The 26,065-nt window shown below is 38.7% G+C and overlaps 1 protein-coding gene across 1 annotated transcript in view; it reads left to right on the top strand.

Annotated features, from left to right (window-relative positions):
• Nucleotides 1-16,589, top strand: part of LOC126106616 (acid phosphatase type 7) — a 93,471-nt gene extending 76,882 nt beyond the window's left edge. The window contains exons 8-9 of the mRNA XM_049912966.1: nt 8,543-8,680; nt 15,714-16,589. Coding sequence (XP_049768923.1) covers nt 8,543-8,680; nt 15,714-15,782 — 207 coding nt within the window. The 3' untranslated portion in view covers nt 15,783-16,589. The remainder of the gene's footprint in view (nt 1-8,542; nt 8,681-15,713) is intronic.
• Nucleotides 16,590-26,065: the final 9,476 nt, after the last annotated feature.

Here is a 26,065-nt window from a genome sequence, read left to right on the forward strand (position 1 = left end):
CAAATCACCACACTGGAACAACAGAGTGATGTCTGCACTACAGATCTCAGTGCTTGTAAACAATAACCTGTCTTTACATCAGAATCTTGTTGCACTAGCACTGTCATTTGGTGGTGATTCTGCGAACTTCACACACTACCCTTGTAATTGACAACATCATTGGGCCAGGACGGGCTCAGAGAAGGATCGTCTGCTGTGGAGTCCCACGCTCAAAAGTGTGTGCTCTGGAATAGTAGTACTTGAATCAGCATTGAACTCTATTGTCAGATCTGACAAGGTATTGCCAGCTATCCTTGTTTACCAACTGGTCAATTGCCCCATATCCACATTCTGTGACAATGCACAGACATCCAACACATGGTTTCACTGTCTTTCAATGACCTCCTAGAGATGGTCGCACATGACAGCAGCATGGAAACAGCTGACCGTTTTTGACATTTCTGAGATGCTCATTCTCGGGCACCAGACCATAACAGTCATCCCTTTTTTGTCTCTCACTACAGTGGATTTGCATGTATTGTCTCCTCACTCACCTTTGCTCTGTGTATATATTTCCGTTACCATGCCACGGTGCCCGTAATGCCACCAAAAAACATTCAGTCTCATAGTTGGCAGTGTTCAAAATGTTTTGGCGGATCAGTGTACAGGGCGTCCACGATTTAAGTTCCAGATTCAAATCGATGTAGATGAGAACCACTGCTCAGAGTGAAGTCAGATGTGAACAGCATATTATTAACACAGGGGAAAACACGGTGGAATGAAAAAAAGGGTAACAAAAATCTTACAAATAGGTGATACTGTAAGCATATTAACATAGATGGGGTCGGCTACAAATGGAAGATGAACCTGATGGCAGTGGTTTGAGTTGTATGTTACACCATCCATACTGTTCAGTGTGCACGGGTGCACAAGTTTGACAGTCTACATTTGTGGTATTGTTAGTTAGTAAGCCCATCCACCATGGCACGGCCGTACTACATCGAATGAGAAAAATCTATTTTTAACTGTCCTGCAGCCAAAAAGGGCACGATACATGTTCAGTGTGCTGTCCACTGTTTCCCGTCACAGGTTGAAATAGAGACACAGTATGTTCCACAACAGGCTGGAGTGTCATGGGGATCACATCGGAATGCACTGCACATTGTGCAATTTCAGTTTAGCTACATTCATTGGAGACCTGAACACGATATGTTTCAGATAACCCCACAGCCAAAAGTCACGCAGATTAAGATCAAGTGATCTGGATGGCCAGGCTGTAGGAAAATGATAGCTGATAATTGTGGCATTTTTGTAATACCTCTGTAAAAGCCACTACACTGGCTGTGAAACGTGTGGAGGAGCATCATCTTGTCTAAAAATGATCCTATCCACACTATTGAAGGTTTGGAATGACATAGGTGCCAAAAGACTCTCATAGTGCTTACAAGTGACAGGACCCACACGACTCTTCTCCGCAAAAAAAATACAGCTCCACAATAAACAATGCTGTCAACGCACACCACACTGTCACCTTTGCAGAATGAAGTGGTACCAGTTGATAGGCATGCAGATTTTCTGTAGCCCATACTCTGAAATTCTGCATATTGACATATCCTTGGAGATGTACATGGGCTTCATCTGTCGAGAAATGTGCCATGACCATTCATTGTCCACTTTCATGTAAGCAAGAAATTCCAGACTGAACGTTTGTCTTGTTGGCAGGTCAGCAGCAAGCAACTCCTGACTGCGAGTGATTTTGTGCAGATAGCAATGCAGGATGTTTCGCAGGATTTTAAGTGCGCTTCTCGCAGGCATGTCCGTTGTTCAGGCAATTGCCCGTGCACTGCACATTCGCACATCACTGCTCGACCCCGCCAGTAATGCTTTTACCACACCTTCGACAGATGTCAGGCCGAAAGCTTTCCTCCCTCTACCAAATGGCACTTTAAAAGAACAAGTCTTTTCAAATTTGGTGATCATTTTCTCCAGACTCTTAGCAGACATTGGACCAATGCCTGTTCTCATATCATTGAGTGTCTAGAACTTCTGCAGGCTACTGGTGCACAGTCACAGTTCTTTTAAAAGAGTTTTACCAGCAACGCATGCAGTCCTTCATAGAGACAATCGTGTTGGGCATCTGGGACAGAAGCTGAGAACAGCCGTGTGCTGCGTTTCTGTTGGGGTGTGTGTGTGTGTGTGTGTGTGTGTGTGTGTGTGTGTGTGTGTGTGTGTGTTCTGATGCTTGCAGCCCCATCAATTGGTCAAGGTTTTGTTAAGTGTTCTTTTCTTTTATTCTATGATGTTTCCCCCTGTGACAATAATAACCTCATCAAATTAGGCATCATTCTGAACAGTGGTTCTCCTTCTAAAGCGTTTTGAAACTGCAACTTTAATTATTGACGCCGTGTACATAGAACTGCGAAACGAGGTGGAGAGAGGATGTACTTGTACAGAATCGTTGTTGGCAGCAGGTAATGCTTTGTACCTAGTTGGCAGAACGTGTTGCGAACTACGAGTAGCACTTGCCTCTCAGTGAAAGGTAATTTGAGAAGCATCTGAAAACGTTTGTGATAGCTTCGGCGACAATTCTTTCGCTCAGCTGGTGATTCATAGTTTCTTTCTGGCCATTGGTTATCATGTATTCACTGGATGTAACCATACAAAGTTAATATTTTATTACCTGTAACATCAAGAATAGTATTTTCTTCTCCTGTTATTGTTATGTTCAGTTCGAAAACTGGTTTGATATAGCTCTTCGTGCTACTCTATCCTGTACCAGCCTCTTCATCACTGAATACCTAGTGCGACATTCATCGTTCTGAATCTGCTTACTATATTCATCTCTTGGTCTCCACCTACAATTCTTAACCCCCAGGCATCCCTCCAATACTAAATTGTGATCTCTGGATGTCTCAGAATGTGTCCTATCAACCAGTCTTTTCTTCTAGTCAGGTTGTGAAACAAATTTATTTTATCCCCAATTCTGTTCAGTGCCTTCTCATTAGTTACGTGGTCTACCCATCTAATCTTAAGCATTCTTCTACAGTGAATTTAATTCCCTCAGCATCACTTGATTTAATTCGATTGCTTTCTTCAGCATCACTTGATTTAATTCGATTGCTTTCCATTATCCTAGTTTTGCTTTTGTTCAGGTTCATCTTATGTGCTCTTTTCAAGACACTATCCATTCCATTCTACTGCCTTTCCAATTCTTTTGCTGTATGTGACAGAATCAGTGTCATCGGCAAATCCCGAAGTTTTTATTTCTTCTCCCATTTTTCTTTTGTTTCGTTTACTGATTCAGGGTGTATATGACCCGGGAGATCCGGGAATTTTTTCGTCCAGGAGGAAACCAGAAAAAAACCCATGAATTTTTTAGAATTCCGGGAATTTTTCATCGTTTTCGTTACCAGCCAAATTTTTGTGATTTTTACTGTTAAGAACCAATATTCTAACAAAGGATATTACCATATCCCACTTCTGCAGAATAATACTGCAGCAACAAAACATGAACGAGAGGAAAAAAAAACAAAAATAAATAAATAAATAAAAATAATAAAATAAAAATAAAACTTAAGTTGCAAACGAAATGCGTCATATACAACAACAAAACCCAGTTCTCATACAAGCGTCTGCGAACCAAAGTGTGTCAAAGGCTTTAGGAAGAATATGCAGTGCTTCCTAACAACAAATTGCCTCCGATGAGTGGGTCGTGACAGCTGTTTACATTAGATTCATTTGAGCAGTTCCGGGCGGCCTCTTGTGCATGCACAGTTGAGTCGCGTACGAGTAGTACGTTCCCCTGCTTCTGGCTACAGATGTGTGGCTGGGCGCCACTATCTAAATTGCTCCGCTTCGGAAATATCGTAGATACGGTGCTGATGCACAAAGCAGTCTGAGTTGTAGTGTGGAGGTGGGTAGTCTCCACGTGACCTGTGTTTACGTTTAGTGATTTTGCTATTTCATCTTCGTTTATTTCTCTCACATTAAACGAAAACAAAACTAATTTCTGTGGCTGAGAGCTACCAAATGAATTAAAATACGTTTGCATAATTACAGTAGGCTAAAATATGTTGTTAGTTTCAGGTTTTATTTCCACCTTTCTGACCGTCAAGCATCAATCGCCTTGCAGAACAATGAAGTTATTTTTTTCGGTTTGCTAAAGAGATGTGGCTTTTATTAATCTTTTGCGCTGAGGCAGTCAGTTTATTTGAAAAGTGTTTAATTTCACACTGTTGGCTAGTTTCAACTGTTCGCTGCATTTCAAGTGCACGTTTTGCACCTTCTAGCTTGTATGGCATTATGCCATAATAAAGAACCAAACATGAGATAATACAGTACTGGTACTCTAGAAAATTTACATCCGAATCTGGACATACGATTCTGCACTTTAAGCCGAATTATGCATTTTAGTATGGTTCACAAAATTCCAATGCTCTTGAAGTATCCTTTGATGTCTTGTTTCTCTTATGACATACTGCAAGATCTTTGAATGTTTTACACGTATGAACATGCGGGGTTCCTGCGTCATCATAGCTGCGCAGGCGCAGTGACGCCTGTTATCTGGCACTCTCTGGCAACTGCTGAAACGAACCAATTTCTAACAGGTCAGGGAAAATATTGCGAATGGTTGTTTGAAAAGTGCTACTTTCAAAGTAAATTTCCTTTTACGATAGGTGAACTATGTGCGAGAATGTACAATGAATTTCTTAAATCACAGAGTGTTTGACTCTCATTTAAAAATCAACTCTTTGAGGACGACCATCTAGAAGAATTTCGAGCCCAGAAGATCAGACATTTACATCGTTATTAAAAATTATACTGGCACATTTGTGTGATGTATCTTAAAGTGTAACACGCCCAAAAAGATAAGCATTATATGTGGAAGCTTAGCTTCTCTTGCAGCTTATTAATCTTAGAGACCAATATTATTTTGTGAAAGCTTTGTTTTTCTTGTAGCAACACTATGTATATTAATGTAAACCATTAACTTTTCTTTTTTGTGTGTTCGGCCTACTGAAGATTGATCTTTGCTATTGGTTGACTACGTCACGTGTCCTATGCTGTCATCAGCTGGCGAGATCACGTGACATGAGCTATGACTGGCTTACAAAAGCGCATTGTAATCTCGATTTCATTGCTTCGGAAAGTAACATGCTGTGTTTAGTGGAATTCGAATTTATACCTTCGTAACACAAAAAAAATGCAGCGTACATGTCGCTGCACATCAAAGATCTTTCCAAAACGTATTTTTTCCACCCCTGGGTTTCGTTTTCTAAAGTGCCAGCAAATTCTACGTCTGTGTAGAAAACCATAAACATTCTAAGGATTGATAAGTTTTACAGTGCCGAGGAAAAGTATACTGTCACTTAATACGGAAAAAGTGTATTTTCACCCAGGATAAAGTGTATTTTCAACCGGGAAATCTGGGAATTTTTTTTCTTTGTCAACGTATACACCCTGTGATTGCTCAGTCTACAGATTGGATAACATCATGGACAGGCTACAACCCTGTCTCACTCCCTCCTCAACCACTTGTTCCATTTCATGCCTCTCAACTCTTATAAATGGCCTTCTGATTACAGTACAAGTTGTAAATAGCATTTTGCTCCTTGTATTTTTGCCCTGCTACCTGCAGAATTTCAAAGTGAATATTCCAGTCAACATTGCCAAAGGTTTCTCTAAGTCTACAAATTGCGGTGGCCTAGTGTAATGTTAAGCTCTCTCTATACAGCTTAAGCGTTTTCGTGGACTTACTTGTTGAAGAATGCTGGTTCTGCTTTCTTGCAGCACCAATGTCTTCTGCTAGCACTGGACGCTTCTCCGAAGATTTCACTGCTAGGAAGGGGAAATTCTCTCTCTCTCTCTCCCCCCCCCCCCCCTCTCTCTCTCCCTCTCTCTCTCTCTCCCTCCCTCCCTCCCTCTCCCTCCTTATTTAAAAAATACGCTACTATTGGATTATCATTCAATGCACCAGAACATATTTATTTCCATTTTGTACAAAAAAAAAGCAACTAAACTTTATGACGTAAGCCCACACATTACCGGGCACCCAGAATCAGTTAATTACACATTTTTGAACACAATTAATACACAAGCTTTTATCGTGGCTGGCTATCCACATCCAGTCCACGTACTCTCAACAGCAGTTCAACGTCTAATAAACAGTCACTGTTTCGAGTCTCTCCATTTGTTTTTTAACAATACAATGATACATTACTCTTTGCAGCCGGCCACGGAGCTTCCGGGTCGTATTTGCTTATTCTTGGCAGGTCGCGCTGAATACTTGCCAGCGCCGACAAATTATCTCCCTTCCAGTTTCACCTGCACAAACAATAAATGGGTGCAATATCCCATTCTCATCCTTATGCCCTGCTTTAAAATAACGCGTGTTCGAAACGGCTCCAACACAAGTGTCTCCAGGCTTTCGTAAAATTCTGGGGGCACTACAAAATGCTATAAACATAGGTTTTCCTTTCCTTACTCTATCCTTTAAGGTAAGTCAACGAGTCAGTATTGCCTCGTGTGTACGAACATTTATCTAGAATTTAAACTGAATTTCCCGCAAGTCGGCTTCTATCTGTTTTTTCATTCTTCTATAAGGAATTCGTCTTAGTATTTTGCCACCATGACTTATTAAACTGATAGTATGGCAATATTCATGCCTGTCAGCACTTGCTTTCTTTGGAATTGCAATTGTTACATTCTTCTTGAAGTCTGAGGGTATTTTTTCTGTCTCATACATCTGGTCCACCAGATGGAAGAGTTTTGCCATGGTTGGCTCTGCCAAGGTTGTCAGTAGTTCTTACAGCATGACATATACTCCTGAAGCCTTGTTTCAGTTTTGTTTTTCTTTCCCTTTTTTTCCAAATTGTTGTTGGAGTATGATATCTCCCATCTCATCTTCGTCCATGTTCTCTTCCCTTTCTATAATATTGCTGTTGTATAGATCCAGTACATAGTCTTCGCACCTTCAGGCTTTCCCTTCTTTGCTTAGTACTGGTTTTCCATCTGAGTTATTAATATTCATACATCAGCTTCTCTTTTCTCCAAAGGCCTCTTTAATTATCCTGTAGGCACTGTCTGTCTTTCCTCTAGTGAAATATGCTTCTAAATCCTTACATTTGTCCTCTAACAACCATAGCTGCTTGGCCATTGTGCACTTCCTGTCAGTTACATTATATAAACATTTGTATTCCCTTTCACCTGCTTCATTTGCTGCTTTTATATATTTTCTGATTTCATCTGTTAAATTCAGTATCTTGTGTGTCATCAAAGGATTTCTATTAGGCCTTGCCTTTTTACCTCTTTTATCCTCTGTTGCTTTCATTATTTCATGTCTCAAAGCTACCAATTCATCTTCTACTGTATTTCTTTCCCGTGTTGCAATCAATCGTTGCCTAATGCTCCCTCTGAAGCTCCCGACAACCTCTGGTTCTTTCAACCTATCCAGGTGCCATCTCCTTATATTCCCACCTTTTTGTAATTTCTTTAGTTTTAATCTACAATTCATAACCAATAAACCAGAGTCTACATTTGCACCTGGAAGTGTCTTACAATTTAAAATCTGGATCTGAAATCTCTGTCTTACCATTATTTAATCATTCTGAACCATTCCAATGTCTCCTGATCTCTTCCATGTATACAACTTCCTTTCGTGATTCTTAAAACAAGTGTTAGCTATGATTAAATTATGTTCTGTACAAAATTGTACCTGACGGCTTCCTCTTTCGTTCCTTTCCCTCATCCCATATTCACCTGCAGTTTTTCCTTCTCTTTTTGTGCCCATTTCAGGACTGTTGTTTGCTGCAAACTTTTTTCCAATACCTTGATCCGTTCAAAAAATGGAAAGTGTGTTGCATCTTGCGTGACTCCCTCTGTATACACAGCTGATCGCAGTCTGTGTAAAGTAAACACATGGTTTGAAAGCAGCTGAGTATAGTAGGAAGGCAAATAGAGGCGTTCTCTTCTCTCTCTCTCTCTCTCTCTCTCTCTCTCTCTCTCTCTCTCTCTCTTTCTCTTTCTCTTGTTTTCACTTGTGTAAAGTAATCTACAAGAAATTTCCATGATTATTAGTTTCAGTTGGTTGCTGTATAACTTGACTCTTTCCACATCCCCTGGAGGCTCTCCTTGATGATAGGATTTGCAGGACACATGTATGTTCAGCGAACTCAGCTGTTGGGAGGGGCAGACCGTTACAAAATTCCGAGAGCCCACATTTCAGTAGAAGTTGAGAAATATATTACTTTTGCAGACTAAGAGTGCATTGTTTGATGCACATGTTGATAATAATAGATTAATTTGTTTGTGTACAAAAGGGTACCAAGAACTTCTCTTTCTGCACTCCATCTGCAAGTAGAACAGGAGGAAATGGAGGTGGGAAAGTGATTCTGGCACACTGTGTACCCTCTGCCACACACTGCACAAACATAGACGTGAATTGGTCATCCAGTGTGTCATTTGCAAATAAAAACACGAACCTGTTTTCAAAAAAATTTTACAGACATGTGAGAAAGTATGTTGTTACAAGATGCCCATGTCATGACGGTCTGTTGGTCTGCAGGGCTGTGAGGAGCTGCACGACAACTTCACAGAGGAGGCACCATCCTGGTCGGCCTTCCGCTCTAAGGACTACGGCTACATGCGGATGAAGATTTTCAATTCCAGCCACCTCTATATGGAACAAATATCAATAGACCTGGTGCGTATAAGGTTACTTTGCCCCCATTTCTAGACAAGCTGAGAAGTTGTGACTGTTGTGTTCCATTACTTTACATGTCTTCATTTTAGTACGTGTTGTCTGTTCTCGTGACAAAAGATCCTAACTAGTTAATAATTCCCATTATCTTTAATCTTCCTTCACTGTTTTGTCTCTCCCATTTGTCCATAAGTTATTAAGAGATAACGCTTAAGCTCAAAATCATAGAATTTGTCAGTAATGTTCAGTTTCAGTTCACTTTTCAGAGCATTGAATATGTATCTAATTGTTTGCAAATGCTTAAGAGTCAAAGTAATGTTGTTTCATCAAGACAATTGTAGCAGGGACTACTGACAAGAATATAAAGGCTTCTCTTCATTAACCCCAAGCAAGTCATAGTAGTGGGGGCCAAAGAGGTACGTGTGGTACGTTGTTGTAGAATCTTTTCTGCCATTCTGGATTTGTGGCAAGTTTTGTTGAGGCATCTCTAATAACGATCTTAAGGAAAATTCAAGATAGACTATAGCAGGGTGTGTTATCAGGATGTATACACCTCAGGAAATCTGGGAAAAACCCGGGAACTTTTTCATCCAGGAAAAACTCGGGAATTTTTCATTGTTTTAGTTTTCACTCAAATTGTTCTAGTTCATACTGGTAACAAAGGATATTACTGCATCCCGCAACTGCAGAATAAAACGTGTAAGAGAGAGACAGAGAAAAAAAAACTTCAGTTGCAAAGGAAATGTGCTATTTATAACAACAGCCAAGCATCTGCCAACAGCAAAATGTGTCAAAGGCCTTAGGATGAAGACTATGCAATACATCCTTACAACAAACTGCTCTCGATGAGCGTGATGCCACAAGTGCTTACGTTAGGTTCGTTTGAGCAGTTGCCAGCAGGCTGATGCGCATGCACAGTACCTCCTACTGCCTCTGGCTACTCGATGCCAGTGCTAACCAGAAAAATTTTTGTGGTGCGCCCAAGCTGCCAGAGTCATGCATGCGCAGAGCAGTCCGAGATGTAGTGGGGAGGGCGTAGTATCCACATGACCCGCGTTTACATTTAGTGATTGTGCTGTTTCCTCTTCGTGTACAGCTCCCACATCAAATGAAAATGAAACAGATTTCTGTGGCCGGGAGGTAACAGGTGAACTAAAATACATTCACATAATTGTGGAAGGCTAAAATATATTGTTAGTTTGTTTTCTGATTTTATTTTATTTCCACATTTTTGGCAGTGAAGCATTAATCGCTTCACATAACAGTGAAGTTTGCTAAAGAAATTTGGCTTTTATTAATCTTTTCCAACGAGGCAGTCAATTTATGTGAAACAAAGTGTTTCGTTCCACAGTATTGGCTAGTTCAAACTCTTCACTGAATTTCAAGAGCACGTTTTCATCTTCTGGCACACATGGCATTAAGCCATAGCAAAGAACCAAACAGGAAATAGTGCAGTACTGGTACTCCAAGAAAATTTACATCCTGAAAACCACACTGAAAAGCTTAGTATCAGTTTGGGTCTTACTTCATTGTGAATCTGGACATACAAATTGTGCGTTTTAATACAGCTTACAAAATTACAATGCTCTTGCAGTATCCTCTCATGTCCTGTTTCTTTTATGACGTAAGATCTCTTAATGCTTTATACATATGGGCTTCCTACATCATTGTAGTTGTGCACGCACAGTAACACTGGTTTTATGGTACTCTCGGGCAACTGCTGAACCGACCCTATTTCTAACAAGACTCAGAGGAAAGTATTGCGAATGGCGGTTTGAAAAGCATTACTTTCAAAGTAAATTTCCTTTTACACAAGATGAATTGCGCTACTTGCGAGAATGTGCGATGAATTTCTTAAATCGCAAAGCATTTGACTCTTGTTTATAACTCAACACCTTGAGGACCAGCCACTTAGAAGAATTAGGAGACCAGACATTTATGCCATCATTTTAAAGGCACATTTGTGCGATGCATCTTAAAGCGTAATGCACACAAAGAGAGACCAGTGTTATATGTGGAAGTTTAGCTTCTCTTGTAGTTTATCTTCGAGACCAGTATTATGTGAAATCTTTGCCTTAGTGTTGGGAAGTTCTACGCTGGTGTATAAAACATTAATCATTCAAAGGTTTGATAAGTTTTACCATTCCAAGAGAAAATATACTGTCACTTAACACGGAAAAAGTGTATTTTCACTCAGCAAAGAAGTGTTTTTTAAACAGGAAATCTGGGAATTTCTCTTTTTTGTGTCTCCATGTACACCCGTATATGTTCACTATAAGAAAATGTTTACAAATTATTTCAAATCTTTTTTGTCTGTTGTTTCAAAGTCTTTACATTACAATAATGTAGGAACAGATGTTCTAAGTTTTATAACAAAAGAAGGGAAAAAAAGTATTGGATATGAAATGGTGTATTTTCCCAGTTTTGGCCACATTAATTCTAGCTATGGCAAGTAATTTCCTCATTTTTGGCCACTGTATATTATTATAAAACTAACTGGGGCTTTAAATTCCAGAATCAATCTGCTAGAAAGTAATTTTTTCTTTTTACAAGCAGATAAAAAACATGCATAAAGTAGGTACAAGGTACAGAAATTTAGTGGGACAGAAAATCATTAATAAGAAGTATTGTAATGATTGGCTCAGAAAAATGTACGATTTATTCCACTTTAGGAACCAGAAAAAAAGAGGTTTCATCAATATTAAAACTGTTACTATCAATTGACGTATCCTTATCATTCAGCTTCCTGGAATCAATTTCTTATTTTTCTTCCCTGTAAATAGAATTGGGCCCCACATTCAACATCTTTTTGTGACAAAATTTTGTGTCAAGGGACAGATGTGACATCACTTTTTTTCCAGGTTCATAATGTGCAATACAGCCTTAGAACTTCACAGACACGCATTTCAATAAGTTTTTCTGTAGATGCACGTAGATTTTCCTTAGTAACTAGAAACCCCATGTTGGAGCAGTCCAGAACCAAGTCCATCAACATCTTCTTTTCCTGACCTTCCCTTAAGAGAGAATGTGGGTGACAAGCCCTGTAGATTTTAGTGGAGATAGACCATAAATTTGAATTCTTAATGTTGTTGGAATAATGTCAAACTTGCTTGCATTAACAACCTTCATTTCCTCGACAATAGCCCCCGGTGCATTTTTAACTGTGCTAGGAGAATACTGAAGTATCTTAGTCTTAGTGTGACGTGACTCAAAAATCTTGAGTTAAAAAATGTTATATTTTCGTAATTTGTATTTCATATTTTACTGTATTATAAGGATAGGTACTTAATATGAAATGTTCAAGCAAGACTGTTAGTAATATAAAAATTACCAGAAATATTTTAAATAAGCCTACTTAAATAAAATAAGCATAGCTAGAATCCAGACCAAATCTGTATTATAGATGTTTCTAAAAGTGAACAAAGTAGGACACTTATGAGGGGCGGTCAAAAAATTTCTAATCTAAGAAATAAAAGAATGATAGAAATTTTGTAATACCAATTTATTTTTCAGTATAATACCCATGTACACTAATACACTTGCGGGCACACTCAGATAACTTCTGCAAACCATTCAAATAGAAGGTCTTCAATTTCAAGGCCAACAAAGCATTGTCACTGCATATCATTGTCAAATTGTCATCCTTAGAGGTATTTTTTAAGGTTTGGGACAAGAAAAAAGTCTGATGGAGCCAAATCTGGAGAATATGACAGATGATGTAACAATTCTAACCTGCAGTTTCCAGTGTGGTGAGGACTTTGTGCACCAGTGCATTGTCCTGATGCAAAAGAACTCCACGCACCAATTTTCCATGCCTTTCTTTCTTTATTTCTTCTCTCAAACTGCACAGAAGAGTGCAATAGTATGGTGCATTGATAGTTACACCCTTTTGCAAGTAATTAGAAATTTTTTTGGGGTAGGGGGTGAAGGATGTTTCCATTGTCGTGACTGTTGTTTTGTCTCAGGATCGGAGTGGTGAACCCACGTTACGCCCATTGTCACATACTTTGCAAGAAGGCCGACTTCATCTGCTTCAGATTGGCAGACGATTTCTTCACAACACTGCACACTCTCTTGTATCTGATCTGCATTCAAGTCTTTTGGGACCCACCAAGATGAAACTTTTCGCATTCCCACAATATCCACAACAATGTCATGAGCACACCCATGGGAGATTCTAGCCACGGTTTCAATGTGCTTCAATATTGTTCAATGATCGTGCAAACTCGTACCGTGAATTGCAGTCACTGTTTCATCAGTGGCAATGGTGACAGGTCTTCCGCTCCTTGGCACATCTTCCACCCACATTATTCCACGTTTGAAGTCAGACACCCAGCTGCATAAGACAGATCACTGTCCTTAAGTGTACTCTTCGTGTCCTCCACAATTTCCTTGGGCATCATTCTCTTCAAATGAAGATATTCAATCACAGCACGGTTTTTGATTCTTTTGGTATTCGCCATTTTGCTTACACTATGGTATACTACACATCCTAGTGACAAAACTAACGAAACTGGAGCTGCGAAACTTGACTTGCATTCCTGCGAAGGGTCACCATAAAAGTAGATTGTGTTGTTTGTGTGAGACATTTATGGTAGCTGTCTGGGGCTAGAAACTTTTCAACCAGCTCTCGTATATGTTTGTATTTACGGCCACAAGGATGGCTGTAGCAGGGAATCGGATACGGATCTGTTAATGGCCGTAGAAGTTAATGGTATGTATTTTTGGTAATATGATATTTAACTTCTAAGAAATGAAACTATAATATTTATCCTTACCTCTTAACAGATTGTTTCTTCTGATGTTTTATTTAAAAGTGTAGAATATGAGAAACTGTTTATGCATTTGCTTAAAGAAAAACTCTATGACACTCAATTTCTTCATCACATACCTTTTCACAAAATTATGACTCCAAACAAGAACAGAGAGAAATGCTCCTATAATTAATTGAGTAGTATATGAAAAGGATAGTTGATACCATGTAGAAAAGATGCTGAGTCACAGAAAAGCCCAACCAAAAGACTGTCGAAAAGTTGGCAGAAAGCTAATGAGCCTTTTGTCAAAAGTAGAAAACATACATTCACACACTCACGCAAATGCAACTAGCACACACATGACCGTAGTCCCTGGCAGTTAGAGCAGGACTGTGAGCAGCAGGGCATTAAGGGAGAGGCAATAAGGTGGGGGGAAGGAGGAGGCTGGGACGGGGAGAGGGATGGGTAGCACGGTAGATGTCGGGGACGGGGACTGGGAGATGAAGAAGCTTGCACAGGATAGAGTAGCACGGAGAGCTGCATCAAACCAGTCTCAGGACTGAAGACCACAACAACAACAACAACAACCACAAGAATTCAAAAATCATAGCAGTAACCCATGCACTTTGAAATCTAAACTGAAGAGTTTCCTAATGGGTCACTCCTTCTATTCTGTTGAGGAGTTCCTTGAAAAATTAAGTTTATTCTTATGTTATATTGTTGATTGCGTTTACTTAAACTTGTGGCTTGAATTTTTTTGGGTTCATAAACATTTTATTTTATGTGTTATTACTTTTACGTTGTAATTTCGTGCACTGGCACATTCCATGACCTTGGAGAGTTGCTTCTCAATTTGATCCTATGGAACTAGACGTGTAAGTAAAATAAAATTATTGTGTTTAATCAGTCAAATTTAGCAAATGTTGGGCTAAATCTTTCATCATGTCTGGCTAATATAGCATTCTGCTCGCAGAGTGGCTTTTGAAACATGTTTACTGCCATCCTTTTTCTCTTTCACGTAATGCTGTTTCCTATTGCATAGCCCTAGTTTTATTCTAGCATTCTAAAATGAGATGCATTCTCGTTTCCACCAAATTGGCATCCTCATGCCACATACTGCCTTTATATGATCATTTCTGGACAATTCCTTTCAGTTTACCCGCATCCCTACCCTGTCATCTAAGGTAACTCCTTTGGCAGAGTCTGTCAAACCTGCTTGTATGCTGCACCAGTCGCATTACATTCCTTGCTCTTCCTTCTGTTGTTCTCTTGCAGTTCTTGTGCACATTATATGTAACCCACCTTTCACTGTAGTGTATACCTAATTTTGAAAATTTCAAACATTTGCGACTACTGTACCTCCCCCCCCCCCCCCCCCACCCATAAAAAGCTATAAAAAAGTTCTATGGTTTTTCGTAACTTTTGCTTCCATGGTAAATTCACATCAGTATAGCTTTTCTGTTCCCTTTACCTTTCTTAAAGGCCAAACTGCTCATCAGCTTTCATTCCCATTCATCTGTACACTATTCTTGTGACCACCTCAAGTGCGTGAGCTGATTTTACAATAATTCCCACACCTACCTGCCCTTGCTGTCTTTGGGATGCTTGTACAAATGAGTGTGTGCGTGTTTCCTTTTGTGATGAAGGCCGCGGCCAAAAGTTAATGAGTAGGACCTAAGTGTTTTTAGTTGTACCTGGTTGCAAATTAACGTGTCATCTTGATGGTAAGTAGCAATCTTAGCTTTGTCTTATACTGTTGATACTCCAGCCTGGAGTTTCCATTGTTTGTTTTTATTAGTAAAATTCCTATTATCGTAAACACCTCAATGTGACGTTTGATGGTAATGTAAAAGTGCTGTTTATGTTTAAATATTTCATACTGCTTTGTGGATTGTAACACATCAACAAGGAGTCATACATAACTCTTTCGAAACTTTTTTGCTGTTGCCTGATAATACTGAAGGGAGCACAAGTAGCTAATTGCCAGTGAAGTAAAGCTTTCATTTCAAATTAAAACAACCTAGTGCAAGGAAAATGAGTTTGCAAATTAAATCTAATCTATAATTGTGGGCTCAAGCTTATGAGAGACTTCAAATGTTTGCTTTGGTAAAGATAGTGTTTCTGCTAATGCGTGAATCACATGATGTAAGAATTCTCTTTGGTTTTTCCTCCTTATAATTAAGGTAGACAAAGACAAACAATAAAATTACTCATTAATTCAGTATGAGTGTTTGATTTATGATCTCTATCACACAATAAACTTAAACCTTTTATCTTTACAGGAAGGAGCAGTTATTGACCACCTGTGGTTGGTCAGAGATGAGCATGGTCCATTTGAATGCTCAGGATAAAATTCCTGGCTGTGAATAATACATTCCACCCATTGAAATTTGTGCATATCTATTCCAGTAATATCTTGATTGTTCACAGTGACAATATTTATCAACATTTTTGTTGCCGTAACATCTCAATAGTTTTATAGGGTATTTTGAAACTTGTTGCATTGTCTTGGTGCTATTAAAGGTGAAAGCAATACCCGGTATATTTTTCTAGTATTTTTATCATGGTTGAACACTTTTAGCTTACATTTGAAAATTCTCTGAAAATTAGTCTGACATTTATGGCACTACTGTCATTCACATCTATGGTAGATGGTATATATTATTTTACATGGGTGTCTGTAATATACAAGTAACCTAGTAAAATTACACTGCTGAAAGTGTGAAATTTCTAATATCTGTTCTCTGTATGTAATATGGATTCATGTTTTCTATATTGAGTGTATTGTATACATTCCAGTTCTTAAGGCTTTTTTGTGATGGTACTTAAACTATGTATGATGTTTGCAAATTTAAGGACTGTGGTGTAGGCAGTATATATGGAGGGCAGGTACTGTAGAATACCCCAGAAAATGCTTTAAGGACTGTAGTGTTTTCCCATAACTCCTGCCAGAAAATAGAAACTGAAAGTTCATTGTTATCTGTGAACCAATAAGAACTGTGATCATTTTGTTGTGTTCTGTTCTGTTATTAAACAGGCATGTTCTCAGTATTGTTGTATCTGTAGCCTTGTTAATAGTGATCCACTATTGTTGTTACTTTTTGTGGTCAGAGTATATTTTGTGTATATGTTGTCCAGTAAAGTGTATTATTAAATAACACATGTATTTAATTTGTATGTTGTTTACAAAACTTGTGCTACCCTATCAGACATTTTATTTATTAAATGTTGTAATATCAAGTTATTCTGTTTTACAAAAAGGGTTATTTTTCTATCAGATCTTGAAAGAAAGTCAAGATTCACTTTAATGAATTATGAAAATCAATGAGGATATGAGGGACTACAACTTACAATAGGAGATTAAAGATACACTGTTGCTCTTACTGCTCCATAATGTCTCTATAATTCTTGTGGTCATTTTGTTTTGTGTTTTCCTAATTAGCTGTCTAAAGAATGAAATGAATTGCTTTCTCCTCATGCGCATTACTGGTTCCATTTGATTCATTGTAAGCTAGTCTACAAGGTCAGTTTTCTGATGCACTTTTTTATTATACTTCTTTCTGTCTCCAGTTTTCTCTTAGTTGTTTTGAAAGTGATTTCATTCCGACATATTACTTCTCGTTCTGTAAATGTTTTAATTTTGTAGCTATTAGAGACCTTTCCTGTTGTATATGTTCTCAATGACAGATTGTGCTTTAGTCAATGTGTTTATTTTCTATAATATCACATGTACAAAAGTTAAAAATATTATGGAATAGGAAATTGATGGAGAAACTGTTGAAATAATAGGGAAAGGAAATAGCCATCCAGTATTACCTCCAGGAGATAAAATTCCTAATACAGCCTATATAAAACAGTTAAAGCAGAAAATACTAAACCTATCTCTTTGGGCTGTAATGTGTTCCTTCCCTCGGAAAGCAGTCCCTCACAGTATGGGATCCTGAGTGAACCACCACTTCTTTCAAACTTTCTCAAACTCAAACCTCATTCCTGAAAGCTGGGTGTAGTTTTCTCTACACCTTGTAAATGGATCTGTCAGCAGTACTTGGAGTTTTGCCTCCTGAAGGTAAGTATTGTCCAGCCATTCTGGCTGCTTGTAATTTTTAATAGTTTTCCCAACTGAATTTTCCCTTTGATACAAATAAACATGAAGGTCCGAAATCAAGGACCAATCATTTCCACTTTAAGTGTTTTTGCCAGCAGTACTATGAATTTTCTCTCTCTGTGTCAATTTCTGCCTAGCTGGTGTCTCTCTGCAGTTAAAAAGTATTACTGTGTTAATAATTTAAGCACATATATGGAATTCCAGTTACAAGAACAGTTCAAATGAATGTTTTTAAAATGATACATGTGGACCTTACTGATTATTTTGGATTTAGTTGTGTCTGTGAACAAAGAAAGATTTCAGGTTAGAAGTTTAATTTGGATATTTTCTAATGAGAGTGGAGTTCCTCAGATGTACAGTGAAGCTACTGTACTGTTTCCTCCATTGTGTCCTCAGGCAAAACAGACTTCATATTAGCACTTTCTCTCTGTTACCTGGTTGAAAAAACAATTAGCACACTCCCAAAACAAGGAAATGTACTTAGTTTTTTTAAAGCGTCTCCTAAGTGAATTGGTCATTCTTGTCATTCCAGTTAATAATGTCCCTCCTCCGACGGAGTATGTAATTATTGAAACACTTGCCCAATTTCACTGTTTGTTGACCTCTGTTTAAATGACAGCGAATAAATTCAAAATATCATCGCTAGAGAATAATTCTTAATGAAAATTTCACCAAAACATGCTGACTGTAAAGATAAAATCATGAAAAGGATAGATTATAACAATGAAACCAATTTTTGACAGTTTAATTTAATTGGATAGATAAAAAATATGCTCATCAAGTGGTGGCAGAACACACACGTAAGAGAAGGTGGTCATAGGCAAGCTTTTAGAGCCAGTGGCTCTTTCTTCAGGCAGAAGGGTTGAAGTGGAACAAAGAGGGGTGAAGGAAAAGGACTGCAGAGGTGTAGGAAAAGTGGTAGGTTTTGGAAAAGTCACTCGGAACCGTATGTCATGGGAGACTTACTGGATGGGATGAGGAGGAAAGACTGACTGTTGGGGACTGCAACGCAAGAGATATGTAAACCTGAGAGCTTGGAGGTGAAAGAAAGGGTGATATGAAACACAGATATTACTGCTAAAACATTGTGTGTGAGTTAATAAGAGTGAAAAGCTAATAATGTTGTATGTAACAGAGGTGGGAGGGGATGGCGAAAAATAGACAGGTAAGAAAAAAAGATGCTGAAAACTAAAACGAAGTGAGTAAAGGAGTAGTCACTGTGAAGAAATGCTGAGACGGAAGAAATCAATGTAAATTAGGCCTGGTGGGTGGTAAAAACCAAGGACACGTTGTAATGCTAGTTCCCACCTGCAGAGTTCTGAGAAACTGGTATCTGGAGGAAGAATCCAGATGGTAAACATTGGCTCTAAAGACCTTAAGAGCTGTGAGCACGTGTACTGAAAATGAGATGTGTTATACAGTGCTTGTAGCTCTTAAGGTATGCATTTTAGAGCCCATAATTTACTAGACCTTTTTGCTTTGAATGATCTGGAAGCTATGTAGAACAGATACCAAGGAACCCACTCACAATAAAAATATATTGAATCTAATGGCATCAGACAGACCTGGCCGCTTTGAGGACATCCGCATTGAAATTACTATCAGTGACCACGGTGCAATTGTGGCAATAATGATTGCCGCAGTACAAAGGACAATTAAAACAAGCAGAAAGATATATACTTTGTGTAAAGTAGATAAAAAATTGACAGTGTCATATCTCAGTGAGTAACTTGAAACTTTCAGCAAAAGGCAGGAGCGTGTAAAGGAATTATGGCTCAAGTTTAAAAGAAAAGTTGACCATGCACTGGATGGATACGTACCCAGTAGAAAAGTCCATAGTGGGAGGGAACCTCCGTAGTATACAGTCACTGTGAAGAAACGGAGATAACTGCATAACAGATGTAAAACAAAGTATAGGACTATAGTTACAGAGATGCTGAATGAAACACATTTGGCTGTCAAGAGGGCAATGTGTGATGCCTTCAATGACTACTGTAGCCGAATGTTGTCAAATGATATTTCACAAAACCCTAAAAAATCCTGCCTGCATATAAAGGCTGTTAGTGGCACCAAAGTCCCTAGTGAACGAGACACGAAATGAAACTGAGGGTAACAGAGTAAAAGCTGAAATGCTTAACTCAGTTTTCAAATATTCCTTTACAAAGCAAAACACAGTAGAATTGAGAATTGCCCCAATTTAACCCTCGAACCACTGAAAAGATGACTGAAATAAGGATTAGTGCCAGTGGTGTTGAGAAACAACCGAAATTGTTAAAACTGAAAAAGCTCCAGGGCCTGATGGAATCCCTGTCAGATTCTGTACTGAATTTGCACCTGAGTTAGCCCCACTTTGAACCATAATTTATCATAGATCCCTCACTTTTTGGAAAAAAGCACAAGTAACACCCCTCTACAAGAAGTGTAGTAGAAGTGATCCATAAAACTACTGTTCAATATCCCTGACATCAATTTGCTGTAGAACCTTAGGACGTATTCTGAGCTCCAATGTAATGAGGTATCTTGAACAGAATAACCTCCTCCTCAATACCAACCAGTATGGATTTCAAAAACATCGATCGTATGAAACTCAACTCGCACTTTTCTCGTATAACATACTGAAAGTTTTGGATCAAGTCAGTCAGGTAGATACAGTGTTTCTTGATTTCCAAAAAGCATTTGACTCAGTATCACACCTATGCTTACTGCCAAAAGTATGAACATATGGGTTGTCAAGTGAAATTGGTGACTGGATTGAGGACTTTTTGTTAGGGAGGGCACAGTATGTCATCTTGGACGGAGGGTCATCATCAGATGTAGAAGTAACTTCAGGCATGCCCCAGGGAAGTGTGATGGGACACTTTTTGTGTATTATGACCTTGCAGACAATATTAAAAGTAAAGTCAATTTTTTTGCAGATGATGCAGTAATCTTTGATGGAGCACTGTCTGAAAGGAGCTGCATAAATATTAAGTCAGATTGTGATAATATTTGAAAGTTGTGCGAAGACTGACAACTTGCTTTAAATGTTCAGAAATATAAAATTGCGCACTTCACAAAACTAAAAAAAAATGTAGAATCCTGTGACTGTAATATCAGTGTGTCACTGGGCAGCTTATACAAATACCTGGATGTAACACTTTGCAGGTATGTGAAATGGAATGATCACATAGGTTTAGTCGTGAGTAAAGCAGGTGTTAGACTTCAGTTTGTTGATAGAATACTGGGGAAGTGCAATCGGTCTACAGAGGAGATTGCTTACAAATCAATCATGTGACCTGTTCTAGAGTGTGCTCAGGTGTGTGGGACGCGTACCAAATAGGACTAACAGGGGACATTGAAAGTACACAGAGAAGAGCAGCACAAATGGTCACAAGTTTGTTTAATCTGTGGGACAGTGTCACAGAGATACTGAACTGGAAGACTCTTGAAGGTAGACTTAATCAATATTGAGTAAGTCTATCAACAATGTTTCAAAAACCGGCTTTAAATGATTACTATAGGAATACACTATGACCCTTTACGTATCACTCAAATAGGGATTTTGAGGATAACGTTAGAATAATTATTGCATTGAAATGGTCATTCTTCCCCTGCCCCATACGTGAACGGAACAGGGAAAAACTCTTAATAAATGGTACAATGGTATGTAGCCTGTACCATGCCTTTCATGGTGGTTTGCAGACTGTAGATGTAGAGCCTTCTAGTCATGTGTCTGAACACTGACCATATCTCCTGGGACTCCCTTTGTACCCTGTCTAATCAAAAGTATCCAAACTCCACCATGTAATGTGGGATTGAGCCGACCAGTAGGGAGGCTTGGAGGCGGTCAGGTGGAGGTGGAACCGCAGCCAGCTGCTGGGAGCAGAGACGTGTTCGCTCTCTTCTGCTGGCAGCTTCTAAACTAATCAGAACCCTCCTCTCTTTCGCCTCCCTTTCGTGGTAGCCCATTCAGTCTCGGTGGCTTCTGTAAACCTGCCTTTCCCTTTTATGGCATTGAAACATCATACAGTTAAAACTATGTTTGATTTTTCATCTCAACGGGTGCCTACTGCTTTCCCCTCCTGGCTTTAACAGCTTACTTGCTGTCTGCATAGGTTCCAGGACCATATGTCTCTCGCATCCTGTTATTCTCACGCTCCGAGACCATCTGTCATGTGAAATTACACATATACTTCTTGCTACTGCACAGCGACTTGTACTGAATGTTACAATATAGCAATAAAATTGTAATGAAATGTCGACAGAATTATGGCATGAACACCACATATCCCCTCAGCAAAAATGTTTACAATTTTTGAACTTTGTTAAAATTTATAAAAATGACACAAACACAAACCTTACTAAGGTCTTAACTGCACTGTTACAAGATATTTTTCCCACTATTCTGCTTTCAGCATCTCAAAATTACCTTAAATCTTAAGGTGCTTCCCCCTACTGTCAAAATACACTAATGTATGCACATAATTAATTATGTGAAAAATCTGGCTCCAATAAAATATTGTTACAATTGATTAAGAATTCTCCTTGTTCTTTCATTGCTTTTAAATGCATCTAAATAACAAATTTCATAGTCAACACTAATGACACCTCCACAACATCTGCATTTGCTTATTTTGTGTAGCTACTTGCTGAGTCATTTGTTGATTCACACATTGCTCATGTTGTCGGCATCCATTCTCCACTCCTCTCGATCCTGTTGGTACGTGCAACATACGTTCAATAATACAAACGTTAGAAACATACAATCTCACCATCCTCCTGAAAGAAAGACAAAAGTACAATAATATTAATTACATAAATCATTAATAATTTCAACATAATCCATTCTACAGGCCCGCTAGATGCCTGGTTTGTTTGTAAACATTAAATGACCTCTTACAACTTGTCACATGCCACATAATGGTGTGTCACCTGCATTCTGCTCTGTCGAGTGCCCTTGCAGCAGCCTTGTTGCGTCAGCTTGTGGCTGGTAGTTTGTTACCCCATACATCATTGGCCACGTCTCCAGAACTGCTACTGTCTGCTCAACTGAATTTAGCAGTCCACGTGGTGTGCAGTCATTGTATGAAACCTCTGTCTTACTTTAAACATACCATACACACACAGTTTGCGGTCAATGCCACACCATATTAGTAATATATTATAATGAACTTAACGTTACATCACACTAATATTTACACAAGATTTTTCTTTTTAGTTCTGTCTTGAATCATAAAGTAATTAATCTCTCAGTGTGATAATAACAATTGATGATTTATTTACAAAAGTGTTTCATATCTACCACACTGTAAACAATTTTTGACACATTTGCTACAGGTGTTGCTAGTTCCATTGCATTGGCATGAACTGCACAAATAATCATGTGTGGACCCTCATATCTCTTGTAGAACTTCATTATTTCATTGTCTACCTTCGAATATTTTGCCCTTGCCCCAACAACACAATATTTCCCACCATAAATATTCTGGCCATTTTTCCTAGGTTATGTCTTTCCTGTCTCCGCTGCTTTCTCTTGTGATCCATCCAGCGTTAGTTTCCTGATCTTATCCAATGACATCCTCATCGTAGGTGGAAATATGTGTCAGATGTTACTTCATCAGGTGACAGTTCAGTGGTTGAATGTGGCAGTTCATTCATTATCTGCTGGAAATTTTTTACATACTTTCCCCAGGTTGAATGTCGTTTAAGCCCTAAATAACTTAGCTATCTACCTCTCCGACATATTTGATGGTGGGTGGTATTTTTAAAAATATATAGACTGAGGCCCATTACTGTAAAAGATGTTTTGTGGCTTTCCAACATTTTTAAAGTAATTCTTTCTCTTGACACTTGCTATGTCCTTTACCATACTTTTCCGTAAGGAGAAGAATTTTTTTTCATCGGTAGCACATCCAAAGCTACCAACACATAAGTATATATTATGTAAATTGAAGGTGGAGGTGGGAGAAAGGGAAGGGAAGGGATTATTGTCATCAGCTGCATCAGGACTTTCTGCGGCGTCAGTGGCAGCAAGTGAAAATGTTTGCTGGACCAGGGTTTGAACCTGGGATCTCCTGCTTACTAGTCAGTTGCATTAACCACTGCACCTCCTGGACACAGTTGTTTATTGAAACTGTGCAGACTGTGTTGAAACACCTCTCGGCCGACCCACATTCTCACCTAGCACCACCTGTTCGCAGTCTTATGTCCGTGTCCTTCATGCTTGCTACTTAGAGATTTCTGCAGGAGGCTGGACGTCATTGTGCATCCGCACTGATATGGTGGATCTATTAGCCATAGAGGTGAATCAATTATATGAAATTGTGGTGTTTGTTCTTTTGGACATCACAGATTCACGTAAGCATATCCTCTCACAGTTGATAGAAGACACTATATTGTGTTAGGTAATAATATAATGATGTGACTGAGATCAGAAAATTATACATATGTTTAAAAAATCATTACCGTTAATCCCTAAGTCAATTTTGGAATCTACATTTTTCATTAAAGGTCTTTTGAAGTTTCTTGTATAATTTTTTTTTTTACCAAGCTCTTGTGCCGTGATACTACTCTCTTGCACGAGGAAAATTCTTCTGAAGTCTTTTTATAGCCACAATGGTGTACCCCCTTCTTTATTGACAATGTCACTTAGATTTTAAAATAATGAACTTTCCCTCCTAGCGCTGCTTAGCGAGAAGGACCAAACTTAATTTTCCTTCATTTGCAACTGTATTCTTGCTATAAGTACAGCTGTGTTACATTACAGTTGACGTGTTTATCACCTCCATGATGTAATAACTTTTGTTTATTATTCAGAAATGACTTTTGGTGTAGGAACATCCTGTTGTTCTGGGAAAAAGCTGAAGCAATGCAATGTAGAGTTTATGAGACTTAATGTAAGAAGATGTCTTTAATGTACAACAGTGTATGTGATGTGTGTTCTCTCACAATAATTATTCCTTGACATGGAATGTTTATGCTCAATGCACTTGCAGCATACTTTATAAAATATTCTTATTTGGTTTTCTTTCTCATTTGACAGCACTTTTAGCACTTACTAGGATGAATTCCATGATTTTAAACATCAGCCTACAGCAAGATTTGAACACTTAAGCAATACATTATATTTGCCCCCTGTCTACTGTAAAAAATATTAGTGTTCTTATTAATAATGGCATACAGCAGGTATGTCTGGTACATATGTATATTTCACAAAGATTTTAAACAATTGCATTTTTTGCTTTATTGTACATAATTTACTTATATCTAAAATTTTCTTTTATCATTTGGTCCAGGGATAGGGACCATTTCTTTGAAGGTTCGTGTCTGTTAAAAAAAAAAAAAGGCAAATTAACTGACATACTAGAAACAAAGTAAAAAGTAAAAGAAAAAAGTAGGAAAAAACAAACTAAAAGAAAAATGTAGGAAAATGCAGGTATAAAGAATGGTAAATTCAGACATATGATACTGTTCACTGAAATTTTTGGGCATTTCAAAGTTTAAATATCCATGTCATACAGTTTACAGTGTTTCTAATACAATGTTTGTTTCTTGCAAGTCTCTGTATTTTCATTCTCAAAAGCACTTTTTGGATTATTGTTGTTTGCACTGCTTTCGCAGCTCTCATTGTCGAGTGCAGTCTCTCCGCTCTCGGTGTCAGTTGCCTCAGCAATGCAAATGGCCACTAACAGTGAACAGTTTATACAGATAGGTGCCTTGTCAGCATCAGGTGGAAATATTCCATCCTAAGACATATGGTGACTTGCGTGGAGTTATATCGTCGGAGAGTACCCATCCCACAATGAACCAGCCGCGAGATTCTATGTTGTAAGTATCCATATCACCCTCTTCTTTTTTAATCATTGTCTTCTGTGTTCAGGAAACTCCATAGAATGTGCGTTCATTTGCTGTGTACACTGAACAGTACTGTGACAGAACCACAGGTACTTGTTTTGTATTACATTTTAATCAACCCCATGAAATGTAAAGCAATTGAGGAAATCGTTCACAATGTGTATACAAGCTGTATTGCCTTGTGCCGCTGTGATTTTAGGGAATATTCAGCTTCCCACATCAACGGGCACAACAGCAGTGATTAAATTTAAAATGTGATGTGATGCGATGCCATTCCAGTTCTCACACATGGCAACACTCAACAGTGCTGTCCCAGGAAGTACGGGACCTTATCTCAATGAGAAACTGTCTCGGCAGATAATGGCAGTGCACAAGGAAACCATTGTATAAACTGCACTTTAACAGGCCCCAGGGTATCATATGGCCAAAAATACGAACTTTGAAAAATACTCAATGGGGCCAAAAACTTGCTGAGCTGGACACCACACGGCCAGGAGTGTGGAATCTAGCTCAACATTTAACCAGTGTGTGGCACTAGACATCCCCTCTACATAGACCGGACAGGCCAGCTTACTCTGCAGAGGAGAAGGCAGAAGCAATGCCAGAACTCTAGCAACATCTTTGACACTGGTTTCCTCAGACCCATTATTAACACTACAAATGTTCCACAAGGTTATGCGACTTATAGCCTAGTCC

The sequence above is a fragment of the Schistocerca cancellata genome, chromosome 10, assembly GCF_023864275.1.
Source record: "Schistocerca cancellata isolate TAMUIC-IGC-003103 chromosome 10, iqSchCanc2.1, whole genome shotgun sequence".
NCBI lineage: Eukaryota > Metazoa > Arthropoda > Insecta > Orthoptera > Acrididae > Schistocerca > Schistocerca cancellata.